The sequence below is a fragment of the Danio rerio genome, chromosome 22, assembly GCF_052040795.2.
Source record: "Danio rerio strain M-AB ecotype USA chromosome 22, GRCz13ab, whole genome shotgun sequence".
In the NCBI taxonomy this organism is placed as follows: domain Eukaryota; kingdom Metazoa; phylum Chordata; class Actinopteri; order Cypriniformes; family Danionidae; genus Danio; species Danio rerio.
In genome coordinates, this window is record NC_141042.1 from 7,500,659 (window position 1) to 7,523,319 (window position 22,661).

A 22,661-nucleotide genomic window follows, 5' to 3' on the forward strand; every position below is an offset into this window, starting at 1 on the left:
AAACATTAAAGCATTTAGTTTGGGAGTGCACTTACTGTGTTTTGGGTTGACTTTTCCAACTTCATGAAAACAATTCTTACTTCCAAACTTTTGTATTTCCCCAAGAATTGTGTTGTTTGGTTACTCTCTGAATGTAGATACTTGTCATTGTACATTTATTATTAATTTATTTATTTTCGTCAAATTTTACATCCATATGTAAATTTTCAAAGAAACACCCTTACTTTTTATTATATGTGAATCTTTAAAAGATTCTAACAATTATATTGCATGTAAAACTCTTTCCTTGTGTAAATCATTTAAACTTTTAATTTGCTGAAATTTTATTTGTGTAACCCTTTTGTCACTTTGTTCATACTGTATCTTTCTAATATTCTTTCCTGCATAATAATAATAAAAATAATAGTAAAAAAAACGAATTCCTTGTTAACCAAACTTTCCCCATTTTGTGAAGACTTCAAATTATATGTAAATCTTTAGGAACAACCACAAAACAAAAAAGCACTGAAATCAAGTCATTCTCTGAATATATATATATATATATATATATATATTCTCTTTCAAAAACTATTTAAATATATAATACCAAAACATTTGAAGATTGTAATATATATGTAAATACATGCACATTGCTGTTTTACCACAATATTAAATGTGGTAAATTAACATGTTTAATATAAATAAAAAACTTATTCTACAACACAACATACATTATAAAAACACATTTTAGAGTAGTCCTTGATAGCCACATATATGTGTGTATTTACATCTGCAACACATGTTTAGGGCATTTGCTCATCTGTCTCCGATGGATATTAGGTAGATGTCTAGAATGTATTCATATTTAAGGCATCTTCATATTTATCTTATGATTTAGAATGCAACAAACAAACAATTACTTAAAATATGCAATCTGGGTTACTACAGGTTCAGTTTCCGAGATTCATGTTTTACTCACAAGTCTAAAAGTAACAACCTTACACTGATTATGGGACGTCCCAAGTGTGGTGTTCATCAATATGTCTCAGTCTGATAATGGGCTGTCTCACTGCTAGAGTTCATTGGTTGGTCATTGGACATCCTATTGTTAGCGTTCACCCCTGTATGAATAGAGGACGAGGCGTCATCATGATTGCCCTGCAAGAAAACAGATTCAATGAGGGTCAAAGACATAAACATGATTGAGGTTTTAAAAAAGTATTATGACACTTAATTTGCTGTCACATTTTCTAATCAATGATATACTGCATCTAATCATGTTTGACGTTTAAAGAAGATATTATTGGTACTTATAATTACTCTTAAATTAAGCTTGTTGATTTTATATTACTTTTCAGTTTAATTTATTTTGAGTTATGTTCTGCTTGGGTGTAAAAAAAAAAAAAACAAGTTCCTGATGCTATTCCAGCACTGAATCAGTTTGAATTAATGAATTTCACAGGAAAACAGGAAATTCAGATCTAATTCAGGCCGACTCACAACTCCAACATTACTAGTGTTGGGGCCGAGTCCACCTTTGGTCCAAGTCAAGACCAAGTCCTTAACCAGTAGAGTCCGAGTCCAAAGTGTCACGGTTGTGGTTAGGGAAAGGAGCGAGGACTCAGGTGCAGCAAATAATGGGTATTTATTTATAAAAAATAAAAAGCAAAACAGCAAAACAAACTACCCGAGGGGGAAAATATTAATAAAACAAATAAACAAACAAACTAGACTGGGCAGGCTGGCAAACTGGAGAACAGGACAAGACAGGAAACGATGACATCTGATGACGAACTGGCACAGGACAGCAAACATGAGGGGTTTATAAACTGTAGGAAATTAACACAAACGGATGAACATAATTAACTAATAATGGGTTAACAAGGAGGGTGGGACTAGACAATAAACGGGAGAGTGCATGACACAGAGACAACACAAGCCATGTGCTCGCATAACACAGGACAAGAACATGCAGCCAATGAGAGAACTCATTAACCGAAACCAACTAGACTGGGACGCTGGGAATGAAACACTACGCTGCATACAGACGAACACAAACACGAGTACAAGAGCGCGCGCGTCCGAGCGGGAGCGCGCACGCTCTGCGCACACCCACGAAGGCGTGCGCACACACGGAGACACACACAGTAACAGAAACAAGTGCTCGACCCAAGAAAACTTGAGCCGAGCACAACAGGACAGGACTAGACATGACTAGTGTCCGGATTCTGCCACCAAAACAAGAATTTACATGACCAGAGTGGCAGAACCCTGACAAAAAGTGGGTCGAGTCGCACTTAAGTCTGAGTCATTAACATCCAAATCCGGCTGAATCCAGAAAGTCATAAAATTCATTCATTCATTATTTTTCTCTCAGCTTCCCTCATTTATCATGAGTCGGAATGAACCGCCAACTAGTCCAGCATAAGTTTTCTGCCCTTCCAGGTGCAATACCAACACTCGGTCAACTAGATTGGATTTCATGACTGGATTTCATGACAGTGATGTTGTGAAAACAGTCGCGCAGGAAAACTTTGAATATTTTGCCTTCAATTTTATTACGGCCATATTAAAAAATAATAATAATACAAACAACTAAACTGTTGATTAAACAAAGTTTATGCATTTATCAATGAAGGAAATCCACAATTTGAACCTTTTACGCATGATCTTGCATTGAGAAATAGAGTCGGGTCTGGATTGAACAGCTTCGCAATCCGGATCTGGACCGGAGTCCGGATTTGAGAAGCCCTGGCCTAAAACAAGCGCTGAACGCATCGTTCTATGGCTCAGAGCCAAAGCGCAAAAGTTTGAATCTGGCAATTATTTGTGGATATATTGACACCAATATCAATAACAACACAGTAGCCCCTTTTACACATACACACCTTTCCGGAAAATTACCGGCAATTTTCCGGAAAGGTTGTATGTGTGAACAGGCCCTTTTCGAAAATACCGGTAAATTTGTTCTGGCTATTTTCCGGAAAGAGAAGTTGTAACATTAGCGGTATTTTGCCGGAATGCTGCGCTGTGTTAATGCAGAAGGAAGATTGCCGGAATAAGCGCGTGCACGTCTAGAACGTGGTGACGTGAGACGTCTGCTTTAGCCAATCACAACAGTCAGACGCATTTACGTCCGCGCGGTTTGTGAGAATAAAAACCTTTGAATATTTTTCCAGACACATTTAGCTGCTAGAAGTTAGTCAGATCACGTTTAAATGTTCTTCTTAATGCCAACTGTAAATAATCATCGATGATATGCCTATGATAAGCCGTTGTTTGTTTACCTTCAAGCTTTGCGTGTACCTGTGAAACAGCTTGCACATATTATGAACATCTCGACATGCGAAAGTGATCCTGCGAAAGTTGTTCACAATAATGATCAACCACAGAGTTTGTAATTTAGTCAAATGTTTACAAATACAAGCGCAGCCGTTTAAAGCTCATTTGTGGTGAATGATGTCAGAATTTACCGGTATTTTGGAATGGATGTGTGAATGCTCTTTTCCGGAAAATTTCCGTAACGTCCTCGCCTGTGTGAACAGCGTTTTTTTGAATATACCGGTAAAGTCGTTCCGGAAATTTTCCAGATATTTACCGGTATCACTGTGTGAAAGGGGCTAATATCTACACCAGGGGTGGCCAATCCTGTTCCTGGAGAGCCACCTTCCTGCAGATTTCAGTTGCTACCCATATCAAACACACCTGAACCAATTAATTAGGACCTGAACACATGTGATAACTACAGGCAGGTGTGTTTAATACTGGTTGCAACTGAAATCTGCAGGAAGGTGGCTCTCCAGGAACAGGGTTGGCCACCCCTGATGTACACTATGAATGAACATCGTCACTACGATATGAATATACAATTTTAAAAAATAAGCTCCTACCTTTCTTTATGTTTTCTTTCAACATGTCGATAGAAGTCGTTCTAGTTGGTTGAAGTGACTTGCAAATAAATTATCTATGATTTTCATAAGCAAAACAAATTATTGCTGATTTTAAAGGCATTGTCCTAGACCTAGCCACGAATTGTGTGATATGGCTATTTCTGGTTACAAGTTTAAGGAAAAGACAGGCTACCGCTGCCTGCCGGTGCGGTGCAGTGGCGGAAATAAATGCTGGCAGCCAGAGAGTTCGCTAAATTCTTGTTATAATTTCATGCTCTTATTTATTAATTTTTAATCTCTTTATTTGTGTTGTGGATGATGTGGACTTTACTGTACTCATGATATTTTCTGAGTCCAAAATGTCCAAGTCTAAGTTAAGTCCGAGTACAAGTTCACCTGAGTCTGTGAAAAGTCCAAGTCCAATCAAAATTGGAGTCTGGACTCGAGTCTGAGTCCAAGTTCAAGTACTCCAACACTAAACTTTACCCTCACAAGTGTGGAACAAACCAAACAAACCAGACAGGAACAGATGCTCACCGATGGCCAGTGGGTGAACCGTTATCACTGTGCTCAGTCCTCCATCCGATGGCTGTTTAAACAAAATCAGCATTAAACGCATTACTTAAAATAATTTATTCATAAAATGGAGCTTATATTTCAGCTCACCTTTTCCAGTTGCTTGGAGTTTTAAATAGAAAATCCCAGCAGCAGCTGCTGCAACAAACAGAACAACAGCACATATTCCTGCTACAACAGCTGGAGGAAGAGCTGGATCTGGAAATATAAACACAGATGATCATTATTCCTTTTGTTCAACATTTACACCTTTAAACTCTGGTCATCAGTTGTATGTTATTTCTTTCATCAGTGAATAACCTGGTGTGGTCGTACATCACAGTGCCAGGTTAAGAAATACTGCAGTGCTATTCAGGTGAAGCCAATCCTAATCCTATAATAAATATAATGTAATACAATATACAAGCAGCGACCTTCTTGCTACCCACTACCTACTGCGCCACTGCCTCGCCCTATATATATGAGCAATATCACATGAGTAGCAGTGCGATATGGCTGTATATCGGCACTGGTGGGAGGCGGCCACAGGTCGCCTGCTTCGAGTGTGATATTGCGTTTATACAACAGTTTGACGGCATAATTGTGTATATAAACACAAAATCCAACACAGAGAGTTTTAAAAACCCTTTTGTATGTGGAACTACTTTCTTCCACATTGGATTGAAATCATAAGCTGACAGTTAAACAGTTGAGCGTGCATCTTTTAAACTTTAGATCTGTAGTGTCTGCCTTTTGCTGGCTGTATGTGGGCGGAGTAATACATAAGTGTAAAGAGGCTGTAGGAGTTCTGATATTGCAGAATATTGCACGGCTATCAGCCAATCAGATTTGAGAACCAGACAGAACTGTTGTGTGTGTATATATATATATATATATATATATATATATATATATATATATATATATATATATATATATAGTTGAAGTCAGAATTATTCTGCCCCTTTTATTTAATTTTTTTCTTTATAAATATTTCCCAAATGATGTTTAACAAAGCAAGGAATATTTCACAGTGTTTCCAATAAAGTTTTTTCCTCTGCAGAAAGTCTTATTTTGTTTTATTTTGGCATTGTAAGGTCAATATTTTTACCTCCCTTTAGCTATATATTTTTTCGATTGTCTACAGAACAAACCACTGATATTCAATGATTTGATGTGATTGTACTGAAATTCCCATCGGGGAGTTGGTTCATTTTCACGTCAGTGAGTGAAGTGAGTGAATCTCCCTCCATCACAAACACTGGCAATCTGGCAATCAAACAAAAACATTATGTATGAAAAAAAAAGTGCTGAGTGTTTTTCATTGACCACAGAGAATTCATATGATTCATGTCAAGATTACAAGAGTAAAATATCTGTGAGACAGACAGATCTCGCTTGTTATTATGAGACCAAAGATGAAAATATTGAGAAATAATCATCACTCAGTAATACTCACTTGTTACAGAAACATTGAAACTCTTCACGGTGTTGAGGACTATCAGCTGGTAGTATCCAGAGTCTGTGTTTCTGATGTCAAAGATGGTCAGAGATCCAGTCTGATGATCCAGCTTCAGTCTGTCTCTAAATCTCTCTTTACACCGATAATCTTCACAAATTTTACTCTGATCTCCAGTGATTTCAACAATGGTAATGTTGTTAAAATACCATTTAACATCATCTTGTTGGTTTGTTTTAACACCCGTGTGTAGAGTGACTGAATCTCCCTCCTTCACTGATACTGGCTCTGCATCTGTATCAGCACAGAAAACACCAAAAGCAGAGAAATAAATATTCACATCACTTTTATTGTTATGTTTTTATGTTGATGTTTTTTTCCATCTTTCAAGTTATGAATATCTGGATCACATATCAACAGAACAAAACTAAGATAAGATCACAAACTGTGAATTGTGAGCATTTGCGATCCATATACTGCACCAGCATCTGTTTTTCAGTCATTTAAAACCATAATGTCCTTTTAACGCTATTTTTTATTGCACAACAATTAGCTTATCCAGCTTTTTAGAAGTAAAAAAAGAGAAATTATGGTTTAATTTATAAATATTATTTTAAAATTTGCATGAACTAAGTTGTTGAATGTTCAGCGTGCTGCTTGCACTTTTTTAAAATTAAAATTTTTCTTAAATTAGTTTGTAACCGGTTGCATATTATGTCGTGGATATACCCCTCTAATGCATATGCAGTCCTTTTTTGGCTTGTTTTCTCAGATATCTCACCTGTTTGCCAAACACTAGTAGTTACCTCCTTGGGAATGTCTGACACTGGTGCAATCTTGCTGTAATAAACTTGCCAGATGTGAAAGTTTGACTGGCTTAGCAACAGTAACCAAGGAAGGCAGGGCTTAGCAAAAGGTCAATTTTGGGTTTCCTCCAGATGCTTTTGATTTTGAGCCTGCAGCTAGCTCTCTGCAACTCTCACATGGTCGCCCACTGAAGCCAAACAGGGCTGGGCCCGGTCAGTACCTGGATGGGAGACCACACGGGAAAGCTAGGTTGCTGCCAGAAGTGGTGTTAGTGAGACCAGCAGACACTACACTGCTCAGTAAACGCTGTCTTTCGGATGAGACATTAAACCGAGTCATTAAAAATCCCAGGATGTAATTCGAAAAGAGTAGGGGTTTAACCCCGGCATCCTGGCCAATTATTATGATAACATAATATATGCCTTCAGTGATTTCCTGAAAATAAATACCTAAAAATAACACAACTGGAATAACTACAGCAGTCACAATCATCTGATCTCATATGAAGCAAGAGATCGCGATGACATATGATAAAGCGCTTTATGTGTAAAGCGCACTCAAAGCGCTTTACACAATGGGGGGGATCTCCTCATCCACCACCAGTGTGCAGTATCCACCTGGATGTCGCGACAGCAGCCATTTTGCTCCAGACCGCACACCACACACCAGCTGATTGGTGGAGCGGAGACAGGGATGAAGCCAATTGAATATGGGGATGGTTAGGAGGACATGATGGACAGAGGCCAGTGGGCAGATTTGGCCAGGATGCCGGGGTTAAACCCCTACTCTTTTCGAAGGACATCCTGGGATTTTAAACGACCAAAGAGAGTCGGGACCTCGGTTTAATGTCTCATCCGAAAGACGGCGCTCACTGAGCAGTATAGCATCCCCGTCACTATACTGGGGCATTAGGACCCACACAGACTGCAGGTTGAGCGCCCCCTGCTGGCCTCACTAACACCACTTCCGACAGCAACCTAGCTTTCCCGTGTGGTCTCCCATTCAGGTACTGACCGGGCGCAGCCCTGCTTAGCTTCAGTGGGCGTCCATGTGAGAGTTGCAGAGAGCTAGCTGCCGGCAACTTCATGCTTCTTGCATGTCATGTGTCCATACACCTGAACCAGCGAGTCAAGGCTAACTAGAAACTTACAGACAAGTGTGCTGAAGCTGAATAAAGCTAATTTGATCTACATTTGCTTTACAAGAGCAGGATTGTATACTCCTGGCATGGTTTACATGAATTTGGAATAGCGCTTTTTATTTGTGCAAAGAGTTCTCATAGTTTAAGACTGAGCATAGTCTGAGTAAAAGTAACTTGGTGGGCACTAACCATTAAAACAACAAAGATATCGTGAGGTAAAATGAAAATGAAGGATATCGAAGAAAAAAAGCAGAGGAGGTGCCATAACTAGTGTCATTTGCCAGGGAAGTGAACCCATGATCCTGATCATACTTCTATAGGGGAAGATGTCAACGAGATCTAAAGGTTTAGTCTGCTTGCCATTCATGGGTGGTTTTGGACCTGCGGACAGCCACACACCTTCCTATGAAACACCTCTGCCTTTTTCAGTAAATGCTCTTTTACTTAACTGTGGTTCACCTGGAACTGGCAGATGACACTACTAAATGAGCACTGTTGGATGAGGAGGGAAGGTCTAGAGCAGTGTTTCTCAATCCCGGTACTTGTGACACTCCTCACTGCGCATTTTGTATGTTTCTCTTTTTACTATAGACACCCTGCAAAGTGGACTCCACAGGATATTCCACTATGATTTCATTTTGAAGGGAGCATCTAGGTATCCTTCAATTGGAACTTTAGCGAGTGATAGGAGAATTCATATTTTATTTAATTATGGAGGTATGTCATGTGTTACATCCTATGATGTATTTAGGTAATAAGTTGTTGGTGTGAGTGGCAGCTTATTGCTCTTCCCTTTTGTTTTATTAATCGCTCTCTCTATCTCTGTCTCTCTGCCTCTCTCTCTCTCATTGAGCAGCGTTCCAAACCAGCCGCACCTGTTTTCAATCAGAGCAAATCGGATCGGTTGCTGTTGATTGAGCTTCCAGGCTTTATAAAGAGGCAGAGCGGCAAAGCACGGAGAGAGTCCCTGTTTTCCCTAACCCAGTGATTTTAGTGTGATAGAAATTTTGTTGGATATTTACAACTGTGAGCTTGTGAAACTTGTGAGATTATAGTGTGAATAAGTGTGACGTGTAACTTTATGTGAAAAGTAAGCCGTGTAGAGAGACAAGTGCTGATTTATTTTGGGTTTATCCTTTAAGTTTCCTCCTTTTTCTGGATTTAGCCCAATGACTGTAAAAAATATGGACGACGCGACAGCCCTTTTTCCCATTGAACGCCTTGAGGGCAAAACGCCTGCTTGACAGGCACAAACTGTCGCAAAAGACTGCTGAAATTGGAGCCAGACATGCGCAGAAGGATTGTCTGATGGAGCCAGAGGAGGAGCCGCGAAAATGAGCAGAGTCGAGCTTCCAATCAAACGCTTTATGTAAAATCAACTACGCCCCCCGAACTTCTCAGCATGCGTTTGCTGTCATATCAACACAAATGGATGTAATAACGTTAACAAATATGAGGGTTTTATATATTCAATCGCGCCAGCTCCAGGCCGCAACACATAACTTACTCGCGGCGTCGCTGGCTGATTCCGGCTCGCATGCGGCAGCGCCTGCTCGCTCGGCCGCCGCATCTGGCTCGATTGACTCGGGCTGGAATTGGGTAGTGAGTCCAGGCATCCGGAGTAGGTCCAGCAGAGGTAACATTAGTCAGTCTGAGCTCTAAGAGATAAGTCTCCGGCAGGCGAGAATCTAGCCGGAACTGTGTTTTGCTATCTGGGTGGCTAGGCGTGTATCAGCAAACTAATAAAGCCCGAAAAAAGCCCTGAACTTAGCGAATAAACAGTGTTCCACCAGGATCATGTATGTCAGAAACTATAGTTTACTGCTGAACTCATTTTGTCATGGTAAAATAACACAGAAATCGAATAATAACACTTCAGTCTCCTGCCGAAGCTCAGACGCCGCGCTTTGAGAAACTGTCAATCACAGCTGTCAATCACGATGACACGCCCAGCATTAAATTACTGCTAAAAACAAACTGTTTACAAAAATGAAGATCTGCACCTATTTCAGCACAATAACCAGTGCCTTAATCGACCAGAACTATCTTTCGGGACATTTTATTGCAAGTGTAATATTTTTTTTATTTGGGCTTAAGTCTCCTTCATTAACATGGAGTAGGCGGGCTTTATGACTTGTACTGCAGCCAGCCCCCAGGGGGCGATCTAACGGCCGAAACCTTCACTCAAACGTAGGCTTGCGGCACACTTGATTTAGCCAGGTTGTGGGGTAAGAGCATCGTCATTGATTTTGAGTTTTCTTTATATATATATATTAGGAAATCTAGAACTTTTTGTCAATTTAGGAAGCTTTTGTTTTGTTGGTTATTTTGGCCTTACCCTCTCATAATGATTTTGGTTAGGATAATTTTCATTTACGTATCTCTTTGTTTTTGTTTACCCTGTCTGGAAATGTAAAAAAAAAATTTTTTTGTTATTATTATATCTAAAGTGAACGTATGCTGGGATAGAGAAAAAGGAGATTCTCCACGCACATTATTAAATATTAATTTATTATTAATTCGATCCAATTAAAATTTGATATATATATATTTTTTTATCCTAATTAATTTTTTTTGTTACTTTTGTCTCCGTTCCCCTAGAAAAGGGACTAAAATGTAACACATGCATGCTTCTTTATGTAAGAAGACACTGCAAGCAATGTCGTTTTGTAAATCTGTGAATGAATGTTCAGAAGTGAAATAAAAGTTCTCGTGCTCTGGTAGAGAGAAATGAAGGAGAAGGTACTAAGGAATAATGTAGGGACTCTGTCACTCAGAGCACAGTCCGTGCATGGAGCTCTTCTGATGAGCTGGTTATCTAAATCAGGTGTGTTAAATAAGAGAGACATGTAAAATATGCAGACGCAAGGACTGGGATTGAGAAACGCTAGAGAGGAGAAGAAAGAATCGCCGGATACCTTTGACAACGGTCAACCATGCAGATTTATGGGAGATACCGATAGAATTGTCCACCAAGCAAGTATACTGCCCAGCATCCTCAAGCGACACATTCCTCAACTGGAGCACTACTTCTATCTCCTTGTCGGTGGTGCTGAGGTCAGCCATCTGGAAGAGAACGAGAAAAGCAGACCCGAGACCCAGAGGGGAAGGGATGAAAAAGCTTGAAGAGATTAGGGGAGACATTGCATCTGGTGCTCCTAAAGCACAGAAATCTTTTCATCACCTGTAGAGAGGCCAAAAATCTCTTCCCAGCACCATCACCCTCAATCTACCTTTAGGCAAGCCACATGTAAATTCCCTCCAGCAAGACCCAATCTATTAATTGGGCCGACAGGGAGTTTCCACGGCATTATGGGATAGGAAAAACCCAAAAGATTGAGATAAACCCCAAATCAAAAACGCCTAGAGATCATTTCGAAATAGCCTGTGGTCAAGTGGCTGACTGATTTGCTTCTCCTATATAATTGGACACTTTGCATACATATTCGTCGCCCACTTCTTCTGAGATATTGTCAGCACCTAAGTGTCCGAGCCATTGAAGCATGAGTGCTGAGGACAACAAGAGACCAAATGCATGACATCTAATCCCAATACATGGTATCCTAGGGGTGTACTTACACCAGGGTATCCAATAGGGGTTGGAATCAAAGGATAACTCACGATACAATATTTTGCCCCTGATAATGACATTCTGTGATATATGTGATCCTACGATATATTGATACATGACAAAAAAAAAAAAACCTCCACGATAAATCACCATATTTTTAAATAAAGGGGGAAAATGTATCCAAAGGTTATAAGATGCATTTTTTGTCACTGATGTAGATGTGAGAACTCTTTCTGTGGTTGTCTGTGTTATCACCTGTTTATGTTTTGCTTTACTCCATGTCGATTTTATTGCTGCGTTTCTGTGTTGCGATCACATGTTTCATTGCCCAACGCCGATCAGCAGCGGTTAGTTTCCGCACCTATATCTGAGCGGCAACTCTTTGCTTTGTTGTATAGGAGTATTTCTTATGCATATACTTTTATTATGTAATCACTATATAATCTGCCACTATTAAAATAAAGATTCTTATTAAAATACACTGTTAAAACTTACAGAAATACATTCAAGTGATGCAGAGGAAAACACACAGACATGCAGGGCCTTATAATTGACGAAAACACACAGACATGCAGGGCCTTATAATTGAGGGCCTAACGGCCTTGAGGCATGGCAGGTCATGCGGCGAAGTAAGAACATTCAGACTACATATGCAATACATTTAGACACATGTATGTATTGACCAAGACAAAAACAACCCTCGACAAAATAGCATATATAAGGAGAATCATTCAGAAAGTATGGAAACAACATGATCATGTGCAAACACATGATGGTAAGCACATGCTATATGACCTTTAAGATATGTAAAAACAGAAAAACATACAGCCATTAATTAAAAAGCTAGGATCCTATTGGAGCTGGGAAATGTCATAATGCTAAACCACTTCTCATGATGACTATGAGAAAAAACTGTATATAAACTGTGGGTTTTTGAGCATTGGTAGGAGAGAGATCGATCGACCAACTCTGCCGTAACATGAAACTGCTTCAACTTAAGAACTTCGAAGACCTCAGCTTCTTTTTTCGAAACCTAGAAAATGTTTGTCGAGATCCAGCACAACTTTCCACAACAGTTGTCAGTTCGTTATTGTTTGTTCTCTTGTTTCTCTTGTCTTGTCTGGACTCTCCTTTGGCGTTTTGCTGGATTAAAATGGGAGTCATACATGAGTTAAATTAAATTCATTCAACATTGTGCACTGGAGAGACCGCACGCGCCGTGAACCTTCGTCCACCAGTGGATACCATCATTGGACTAACTGGCTGGATCTTACAAGTTAAACAAAGATGCAAACTCCTCACTGCACTTCAGCTGCCAGCTTTAGCAAACCTCCTAATTTGTGCAGCACATGGAATTTTACGAAAATTGATGAGCGTCAAAAGTGGTAAATCTGTTCAACAAGATATTCGGCATTGTGTAACTGTGTCCCTCAACAATGTAACTAAAGAAATCTACACTGCACTGGCCAAGGTTGCTTCTCTTCCTGTTTTCTTCAAAACAGTTGCATTGATGACACTCATCAAGTGTGCTTGGAAAGTAAAAATGCAACCTGAGGGCAGGCTGTTAAGGGAGAGGGGAGGGGAAACAACTGTGGCCAGTCACAGATCAAGGCAACCATGTACACGCTTAAACATGTGGATCACCAGAATTAAGCATTCTGACTGCACCTCAAGTTGAAACGTTTACCTTTAGTACGCGCACGTAAGGGATTCCGTCCGGTCCTTCTTGGCTTCCGTTTACCCTGATGTGTTTGATCCATTGGATGTAAGATTGAGAATCGTTTATTACTTTGCACACAAACTCTACGTCACTGCCGACCATGGCCGTTCGGTTTGCAGGAAGTCCAGCGTATAGGATGGGTCTCTCAGGCGATGACTCTGCAATGTGCACAAAGAGAGGAGATGGTTGGATTTAATGGACCATTTTCACAAGACTGTCATGACGTGTTTATCAGTCATCAGCATCTTAAATCCTTGAACGTTTTTAATATTTAGATTTTTTTTTTACATATGAACAATTATGTGTTTTTATGTATGTATTATATCATCTTTACAGGCGAGGCAGTGGTGCAGTAGGTAGTGCTGTCGCCTCACAGCAAGAAGGTCGCTGGGTCGAACCACGGCTCAGTTGGTGTTTCTGTGTGGAGTTTGCATGTTCTCCCTGCCTTCGCGTGGGTTTCCTCCGGGTGCTCCGGTTTCCCCCACAGTCCAAAGACATGCGGTACAGGTGAATTGAGTAGGCTAAATTGTCCGTTGTGTATTAGTGTGTGTGAATGTGTGTGTGGATGTTTCCCAGAGATGGGTTGCGGCTGGAAGGGCATCCGCTGCGTAAAAAACTTGCTGGATAAGTAGGCGGTACATTCCGCTGTAGTGACACCAGATTAATAAAGGGACTAAGCCGACAAGAAAATGAATGAATTAATATATCGGGCTCTATTTTGACGGTCCATGCGCAGAGCGCAAAACGCAGGGCGCAAACGCTTTCAGGGCGTGTCAGAACGCATTTTTGCTAATTTACGGACGGGAAAACCTGATTTGCGCCAAGGCGAATGGGCTAAAAGGGTTGAGTTTATTTTCTTAATGAGTTATAGGTGTGTTTTGAGAATAAACCAATTAGAGTCTCATCTCCCATTCCCTTAAAGACCCAGCTGCGTCGCGCCAAGAGCGCATCCGCTATTTACAGGACGCAAAGTAAGTCTAAGTGGAAAAAATTAGCATTTCACAAGCAAACAGTTAACAGTTGACAGTTTTTTAACAAAAAAAACTGTTAAACAGAGCATCTACTGCGTGAGAATGAGAGATAATGGAACTACTTTCACATTCGCTCTTGGATAGGGAAACCTTTACACACAGACATCAATTAGTCTATAAATAATTAATTTTGTTTGTTAAGCGCAAAGATTTGTTTCAAAACTATTTCTAAATTCAGTTCTAATTTCTAGCAAATGAATAAATGAACAATAATGACCAAGTGTGGTCAAAATACTGAGTTATTTCCAAATACACCTGCCATGCCCCATATGGTCTAAAACCTGACAGGTGGGCAAATCTAAGCTTGTTTTTAATAAAACAAATATAAATATGGATATATTAAATAATACTGCTAATAATAATAACATGTTTCCTGTGTTTTTATTAACATTATTGTCCCTTATCAGGTATGAAATATTGAAATCGTTATCAAAATGTGTTGAATATACTTTAGAGATATAAAAGCAACAAGTGTCATCTATTAAATGAACCTGATAGTGTATATTAATATATATAAGAGTTCGTATTAACTGTATATATATATATACGCTCTGCACTGTAATTCCAACGGCAACAGTGATGATTTAAATGCCAACTGAAGAAACGGTCAAGTGAATGTATATTATATGTATCAACATAACAACTAACAAAGGGACTATTGTTACAAAAGTAATTATAAAGTCACAAAGTGCTATTATTTCCCATAGTTGGTTACAATGTATATATAAAGAGAGATATATGTGTAGGTCGGTTATATGCCTTTGTGTGTGTTATAGAATAATTAAACTGTGAATAGTTTATTTAGGAAGAATCATATAATTACTTTATAGTAATTTATAACAGTAATGTGCAGGGAATATGTATGTGATTATTTTGTGATATGTGTATATATATAATATCTGTGAAGATGTTTACATATGTTGTTCTACAATGTGAAAGTATACTTTTAAGTGCATTCATTTTAAAAAACAATACACAGACTCTGACGTGAAGCAGCAGCAGCTCCGTGTTTCCTGTGTTTTTATTAACATTATTGTCCCTCATCAGGCGGTGAGGGCGCTACACCAGCGGTCCGCCTCAGAACGCCTTCCTTTTTAGACCAGAACGCCTATGGGCGCACAAATGAGCGCTAATGCATTTGCTATTTAAACAGCGTAGCGCAACGCCTCAAAACGACTCTTGCGCCAAGCTGAAACTACCAATAGACTACTGCGCCGTGTCTTGCGCCACACTGCGCCGGGTGTATGATAGGGCCCATCATCTTTACATCAAGTAACAAAAAACAAATTACCACGTATGAAAGGTGTTTCTAATGCAGCGTCTATGGGGGCAGGACAGTAAATTTGACGTTGTTTTCTCTTCTGGCTGCAGTTATAAGTCTCACACTATTTCTTTCCTGCTTCTAAAAGTCTTGATAACACCATTGTGGAGTTTTTCTTTCATTATTTTAGCCAATAGGATTGTAAAAAAAATTATATGTTGTACTCCCATTCACTGCGCTCTGAGTTAGCCAACTTTGACAACTTCCACTGCTGAGAAACCCGGAAATGTGAAGAGTCTATTGTGATATTAATTGCTAAAATGTCAATGGTTAAAACTGAGTTGTTACTGACCCCATACATCCAGCTGATAGGTGTGGTTGATGCTCCCGTATTCGTTCTCCACCAGGCACGTGTAGTTGCCCTTGTCTGAGGGCACCACCGACTCCATGACTATGGCCCATGTGTTTTCCCACAGCTGGGAATGGATAAAAAAATTTTCTTAAAAATAACACATTCACAATGTTTACGTGCATAATTCAATAAGTAAATCTCTCAGGCCCTATTATGACCTAATATGAACATGCGTTTTCACAGTGATCCAATCACAATGGGGTATACGCACAACAGACTTTTAATTTTCAGTCAGCCATCCTGATCGATTCTGGTGAACTGTCAGGCCATAACAAAACTGCCACATTTAAAACTTGTTTTTTCAAAAATCTGATCTTCACTGTTCGATTGATATACAATATAAAGTAGGTATCAGACCAAACAAGAAACACTGCATTAAATTACATTGTTTCGCGCCATGTCTTAAAAAATGGAAATGTATACAGTATTTTCAATGTTTCTGACGGCGCTTGCTCTTACTGCAGTCTCACAAGTCTGCATGAACCTAAGACTTTAAATTCAGTATGTTGGTTGTGGAAAAGAGATAGAAAGAGCTCGGCTATGCAGAAACCATTATTAATCAGAAATCTAGTGAAGATAGTGTTATGTTAGGAAATGCAGTCTTCAATTTACAAACAGTCGGCAAGTACCAAAGAACAGATGTAAGACATTGATCAAATGTAGTTTTCAGTCACGCTCATGTAAGTCATATTCGACTCGTTTAGTTTTGCCTTCATTCATTTTTGATTTCCGTCTTGTTTTATCTTCCCCATGTTGACAGTCAGTTCAAAACATTTTACTAGTTATTTCGCAAGATGGTTGTATTCAGACAAAGCCCGTTTAAGTATTTTATAGTCTTTTATCCAGATTAAAGTGTCATTTAAAGACTTAATCAGTTAACTACAAAAGCTGGAATAATTAGTCAAATTATTTTGTAACTGATTTGTTGTGTAAATTAAAAATATACAGTAAATATTTCTTAAGGAGGCTAATAATTATATCGTTCATGTCTTACCCTCAATGTAAAACTGTGGGAATGTTTTTTTCAATTAAGAAAAATGAGGAGCACTGCTCAGATATTTTAGTTAATGGAGAAGTAATAAATATTGTTGATCATTTTAAATATTTAGGTATAATTATTGACTCCAATTTAAATTTTAAAAAACACATTAAGAAGGTTTCCAAAAGTGCTAGAGCAAGCCTGAGGATCTGTAGAAACATTAGGCATCAGTTACCTATGGCTGCTGCTAAACATTTTATGAATACAATGATTTTACCTCATTTATCTTATTGTGCTACAAGCTGGTCGCATACGAACATTACAACATTACAACCATTGTATGTTATATATAAACAAACTGTTAAAATTTTAGCTAAAAAGCCAAGGAGCTATCATCATTGCAAATGTATTGCACAACAAAAATTACTAACATTTGACAGTTTCTTATTTTATGCTGATGTGTGTTTAATGTATAAAATATTTCATGGTCTTGCACCACCACCCCTCAAACAATGTGTAATTGTCGGCAAGGACAATATAAGACAGACTAGGTCATCTGTTAGAGGTGATTGTTCAGTTAAACTTAAGAGAACTGCTTTTGGACAATCAGTTTTTTCAGTTAAAGCAGCAGAAAGATGGAATAAAATACCAGTGTATATGAAAGAGAGCAGCACTTTTAATCATTTTAAATCTGTTCTTAAAATCCGGCTAAAACAAAATCAAATATGCAGCCACTGATTTGATTTCATTTTATTGACAATGATGTATTGTATTTATTGTACTGTAAGTGTATATTGTATTTGTTATAAGTGTTAAATTTGTTACTTCCTGCCCAGGGACTACAGATGTAAATTAGCTTTATAGCTAACTCTGGCACAACATGTCATGTTGTACATTGTCCCTGTATAAATAAATAAAGTAAATAAAATAAATAAATAAAATAATACTGACCTTATTTTTTATAATTAAAAACTTGTTTTATTTACAAAATAAGCAATAAGAAATAGGACTTATTATGACCCCAGAATAATTTTTTTTCTAGGAAACACTGTGAAAAATTTCAGAAACATTATTTTAAATGAATGGCAAGGCAAAATAAATTGACTTCAACTGTAGGCCTATCTGTTAAAGTTTACAATGTGCCTTGATGCACTTGAATGTTAGAAATGTGTTCTCCTACACCAATACAAAGTTACTTAACAAATGAACAAGGAAGATTGTTTTGAGTTTAAGTTATTTAATTATCTTGTTTATGAAGACTGCAGAGTGATGCATGAAAAAAATGACCCACAAATAAGTTAAGTATTTTGTGATATATGTTACATGCCCACCAAAAGTACAAGTGGCCCCTGCCCGCAAATGATCAAAGGAAATATATCAACGTCACTTAAATATATAAAATACATATTGATGTTTACTTTTTGACAAACTTTTGTTCAATTAATATTTTTAAAAATATTTTGTCAAATAAAAGATTTTTCTAGAGTCATCAACCATAATTTTGTGGCTCAAAAGTATCGGTTCAGGCACCGTTTTGGCACCCGTATCATTTTAAAAGTATCAATTTAGCATTAGTATTGAAATAAGACCAAACGATACCCAACCCTATTCGTCGTGCAATATCAAATTTCATTAAAACATCACTCCCACCAGTCCTTATTTAATACTAGCATCAAATAACTCAGTTTGTCACAGGGACATGAATGAAATGTTCCTGAATGAAAGTGAAAATGCCGAAATTTAATTAAAGCCGAAAATAAAAAAAGGAACACCCGAAACGACATGAAACTTCAGAGGAAACTCTGTCTAGCGCGGTGACGTAATAATGTTAATGGATCTATGTGCTATAACATGTAAAACTGGATCATGAAGAAACATTCAAAAAGCAACTCATGTAAACACCCTGATTATATAATAATCTTATATAGATTAAGGGAAATCGTTAGATCACTGATGAACCCTAGAAAAAAAGTTCTCTAATTTTGAAGACAGCTTTTCCGCAGGTTAGTAATAAGCTGATGTAATTTTAATTGCTATATGCAAATCTTGCATTCATGCTAACAACCAAATGATCAAAATAAATATATTAATGCAATACAAATATATAAAATATGAACTGATGTTTACTTTAAACTTTAATTATATAGTTCAATTAAAATTATTTTTAAAAAAAGTTTTTTTTAAATAATTATAAGGCTCAAAAGTGTTTGTTTAGACACCGTTTTGGCTCCGGTACCTTTTTAAAAGTATCGATTTAGCACCGGTATTGAAATAACCCCAAACGATACCCAACCCTACTGATAATCATACAGTGTAGCCGCCGGTGCGTTGGTCACTGTTGAACTCTTTTCCATTCTTCAGCCAGCGAAGTTTGGGATTTGGGTTTCCTTCAGCTTGACATTGGAATTTCACCGTTTTGCTGGCCAGCGCAACATGCACCTTTCTTCTCATCTTTTTAGGTTGGGTCCAACGAGGCGCCATCGCTAGAGGGAAAATAATGGGGTAATTATCTATAAACAATGCACTGAGGTTTGACTATCAGATTACAAAAAAATAAACTCCGTTTATTAGGGAAGATGCATAGGCCCTATTGGAATTGATCTGTTTATTATTATCATTATTATTATTAGGCAGCACAGTGGCTTAGTGGTTAGCACTATCGCTTCACAGCAAGAAGGTCGCTGGCTCGAGTCCCGACTGGGCCAGTTGGCATTTCTGTGGGAAGTTTGCATGTTCTCCCTGCCTTCACGTGGGTTTTCTCCGGGTGCTCCGGTTTCCCCCACAGTCCAAAGACATGCGGTACAGGTGAATTGGGTAGGCTAAATTGTCCATAGTGAATGAGTGTGTGTGTGGATGTTTCCCAGAGAAGGGTTGCGGCTGAAAGGGCATCCGCTGCGTAAAAAACTTGCTGGATAAGTTGGCGGTTCATTCCGCTGTGGCGACCCCAGATTAATAAAGGGACTAAGCCGACAAGAAAATGAATGAATGAGTTTGCATGTTCTCCCGTGTTGGTGTGGGTTTCCGCTAGGTGCTCCGGTATTCCCTACAGTCCAAAGACATGTGCTATTGATGAATTAGATTAACTAAATTTGCCATAGTGTATGAATGCATGTGTGAATGAGTGTATGAGTGTTTCCCAGTACTGGGTTGCGGCTTGAAGGGCATCCGCGGAGTAAAACATATGCTGAAATAGTTGGTAGTTCATTCCGCTGTGGCAACCCCTGATAAATATGGGACTATGCCAAAGGAAAATGAAGTTAAATGATTATTTTTTAGGGACCGCACACCGGTGGTGCGTAGGTCCTACTAGAATTGCTGTGTTTATTATTATTATTATTAAGGACTAAGCTCCAAATGTGCTTGTTCCTATTGGAATTGCTCCGTTTATTATTATTATTATTAAGGACTAAGCTCCAAATGTGCTTGTTCCTATTGGAATTGCTCCGTTTATTATTATTATTATTAAGGACTAAGCTCCAAATGTTATTGTTCCTATTGGAATTGCATCGTTTATTATTATTATTATTAAGGACTAAGCTCCAAATGTGCTTGTTCCTATTGGAATTGCCCTGTTTATTATTATTATTATTAGGGACTAAGCTCCAAATGTGCTTGTTCCTATTGGAATTGCCCTGTTTATTATTAGGGACCGAGGGTTGACCAAGTAAACACATCATCAACACATTAATGAAGAGATTTAAATGTACAAGAGTTTCTTTCAACATAATGACTCACCATTAAAAACAATGTAGAAGATCTTTTCTCTGCTGCTGCCGCCGGTGCTGTTAATCATTATCTGATATTCTCCTCTATCTGTAAATTTGGTGTTTACGATGGTCAGAGATCCAGTTTGACTGTCCAGATTTAGTCTGTCTCTGAATCTGTAAGCACCTCCACCACACTGAACATCTGTACAGATATAACTGAGATCTCCACTGAGTTCAGCGATGCGAATGCCTTCATAAAACCACACAATTCTGTCTTGTTGGTGTGTTTCAACACCCGTCTGTAGAGTGACTGAATCTCCCTTGCTCACAAACACATCCTCTCTATCAACACCAGACACACCTGGAAGAAAAGGGCAGTTCATTAATAGTTCAATAAAAAATTTTTACAAACGTTTACAACTTTTAAAATATTTATATATACAGCTGAAGTCAGAATTATGAGCCCCCCCTGAATTTTTAGCGCCCGTTTTTATTATATACATAAAGATATTCTATACAGCTTAAAGTGACATTAAAAGGCTTAACTAGGTTAATAAGGTGAACTAGGCAGGTTAGGGTAATTAGTCAAGTTATTGTATAACGATGGTTTGATCTGTAGATTATCGAAAAAAAAAAATTAGCTTAAAGGGGCTAATAATTTTGTCCCAGAAATGTTCTTTAAAAAATTAATAAATGCTTTTATTCTAGCCGAAATAAAACAAATAAGACTTTCTCCAGAAGAAAAAATATTATCAGCCATACTGTGAAAATTTCCTTGCTCTGTTAAAAATCATTTGGGAAATATTTTAAAACGAAAATAAAAATTAAAAAGGGGGCTAATGATTCTGACTTCAACTGTATATATTATTTTATTTTGACAACTAATTTGTGTTATATAACATCACACTAAGTCCAACAACGTTTAGTCTTAAGGTATAAAACTATAAGCAAACGACCAGTGCAAATTGTTTTTTTTGAGGATTATTTTTCTCGTTAAGGGTCAAGGCTGTTTTTAGAGATTATTCTTTTGTAATATTTCATAAATCAAACATATTTAAATGACTTAAACTCTAGTATTGTCACCTAAATGTTCCAAACAAATGTCACACCTATATAAGTTTATACAATGTACCTATAGGTACATCTTAAAATCTATTTATCATATAATTTTAGTATTTTCCTCCTACATTGTATCACACTGCATTTTATTGGCTTTTTATTATTCTGTCACTATTTCATTTGCTTTCATTGTGAGTGTGTCTGTACTGTGTACATGCATTTACTGCACTGGAACCTGCTGTGCACCATAATACACATATAAAACATTACTGAAAATAAAAACCTTTTTGATTCTGGGAATATTCTCTATTATTCGTTCTTTACTATTTTACATTGAAAATTGTACATTTAAACATTTAATTTCAACACATCTAAAGAGAACGTATGTCCGCACAATATTTGTTTAAATGGTTATTCAGTTGAATCAAAGAAAAGGCAAATGTTCATTAACGCTAATAAAACTTACTCATTTGTAGTTGGCTATGATCATGCGCTTGTACGCATTCATTGCTTCAGGGGTTGCTTATGAAAGGCGACGATCGACGCACAGTATTAATGTAAAGAAAGTGGGATAGAATGGTAAAATAAGGCAGAATTTCGGCAAAACGGGAGGGTTTACGTGAGGGAACGCAAAACTTTGCGAGAGAACGCAAAAACTTAGAAATATATATTTTCCTCCCACCCATTTTTTTCTTTCACCCATTATTTTTTTTCACCCAGACAATTTTTTTCTCCTCCACTACGTCCCTTCCGGGGTTCCTTAGACTTTTTAAACTTGACTGCAGCTAAAACTACAGCTCGTTCAACTTTAATTTTTAACAAGACAACAGAAACACGACAAACAACTTGTGGAGCAGAATAACTTACAAAAGCAAAAGTCTTACCGTTCTCATGTACCACTAAACACAGCAGCAAATAGAGTGAAAGAAAACGATGATTCATGTTCATTTTCTGAACAATTATGAACTTTGATTCCGCGAAATAACGACTAAAACTGATTGAAACGACTACTTTACTAGTTAGAGTGAAGGTAATGAAACTCTCTCCATCCTCATAGTCGCGCGCTGTAGTGGGCGATGTCAGAGGGCGA

General features: G+C 38.0%; 1 protein-coding gene across 1 annotated transcript; it reads right to left on the minus strand.

The window, feature by feature from the left end:
• Positions 1-147: 147 nt before the first annotated feature.
• LOC147838373 (fibroblast growth factor receptor 1-like) lies at positions 148-22,639 on the minus strand. The gene is made up of 10 exons (XM_087303491.1): positions 22,456-22,639; positions 20,541-20,873; positions 19,116-19,288; positions 15,767-15,890; positions 13,090-13,280; positions 10,750-10,897; positions 5,884-6,177; positions 4,536-4,643; positions 4,407-4,458; positions 148-1,137 (listed from the first exon to the last, which is right to left on the minus strand). The coding sequence occupies exons 1-10, from the start codon at positions 22,517-22,519 to the stop codon at positions 1,095-1,097; spliced, it is 1,530 nt and encodes a 509-aa protein (XP_087159617.1). The 5' UTR covers positions 22,520-22,639; the 3' UTR covers positions 148-1,094.
• Between the last annotated feature and the right edge of the window lie 22 nt (positions 22,640-22,661).

What these genes read in the sequence shown, in the direction of transcription:
- LOC147838373 (XM_087303491.1), bottom strand. Translation starts at nt 22,519, where the DNA reads ATGAACATGAATCATCGTTTTCTTTCACTCTATTTGCTGCTGTGTTTA. An exon ending in CTTCTACATTGTTTTTAATG is followed by an intron (nt 19,289 to 20,540) that starts GTGAGTCATTAT and finishes TTTTCCCTCTAG; the next exon opens with CGATGGCGCCTCGTTGGACC. An exon ending in CTATCAGCTGGATGTATGGG is followed by an intron (nt 13,281 to 15,766) that starts GTCAGTAACAAC and finishes TGCACATTGCAG; the next exon opens with AGTCATCGCCTGAGAGACCC.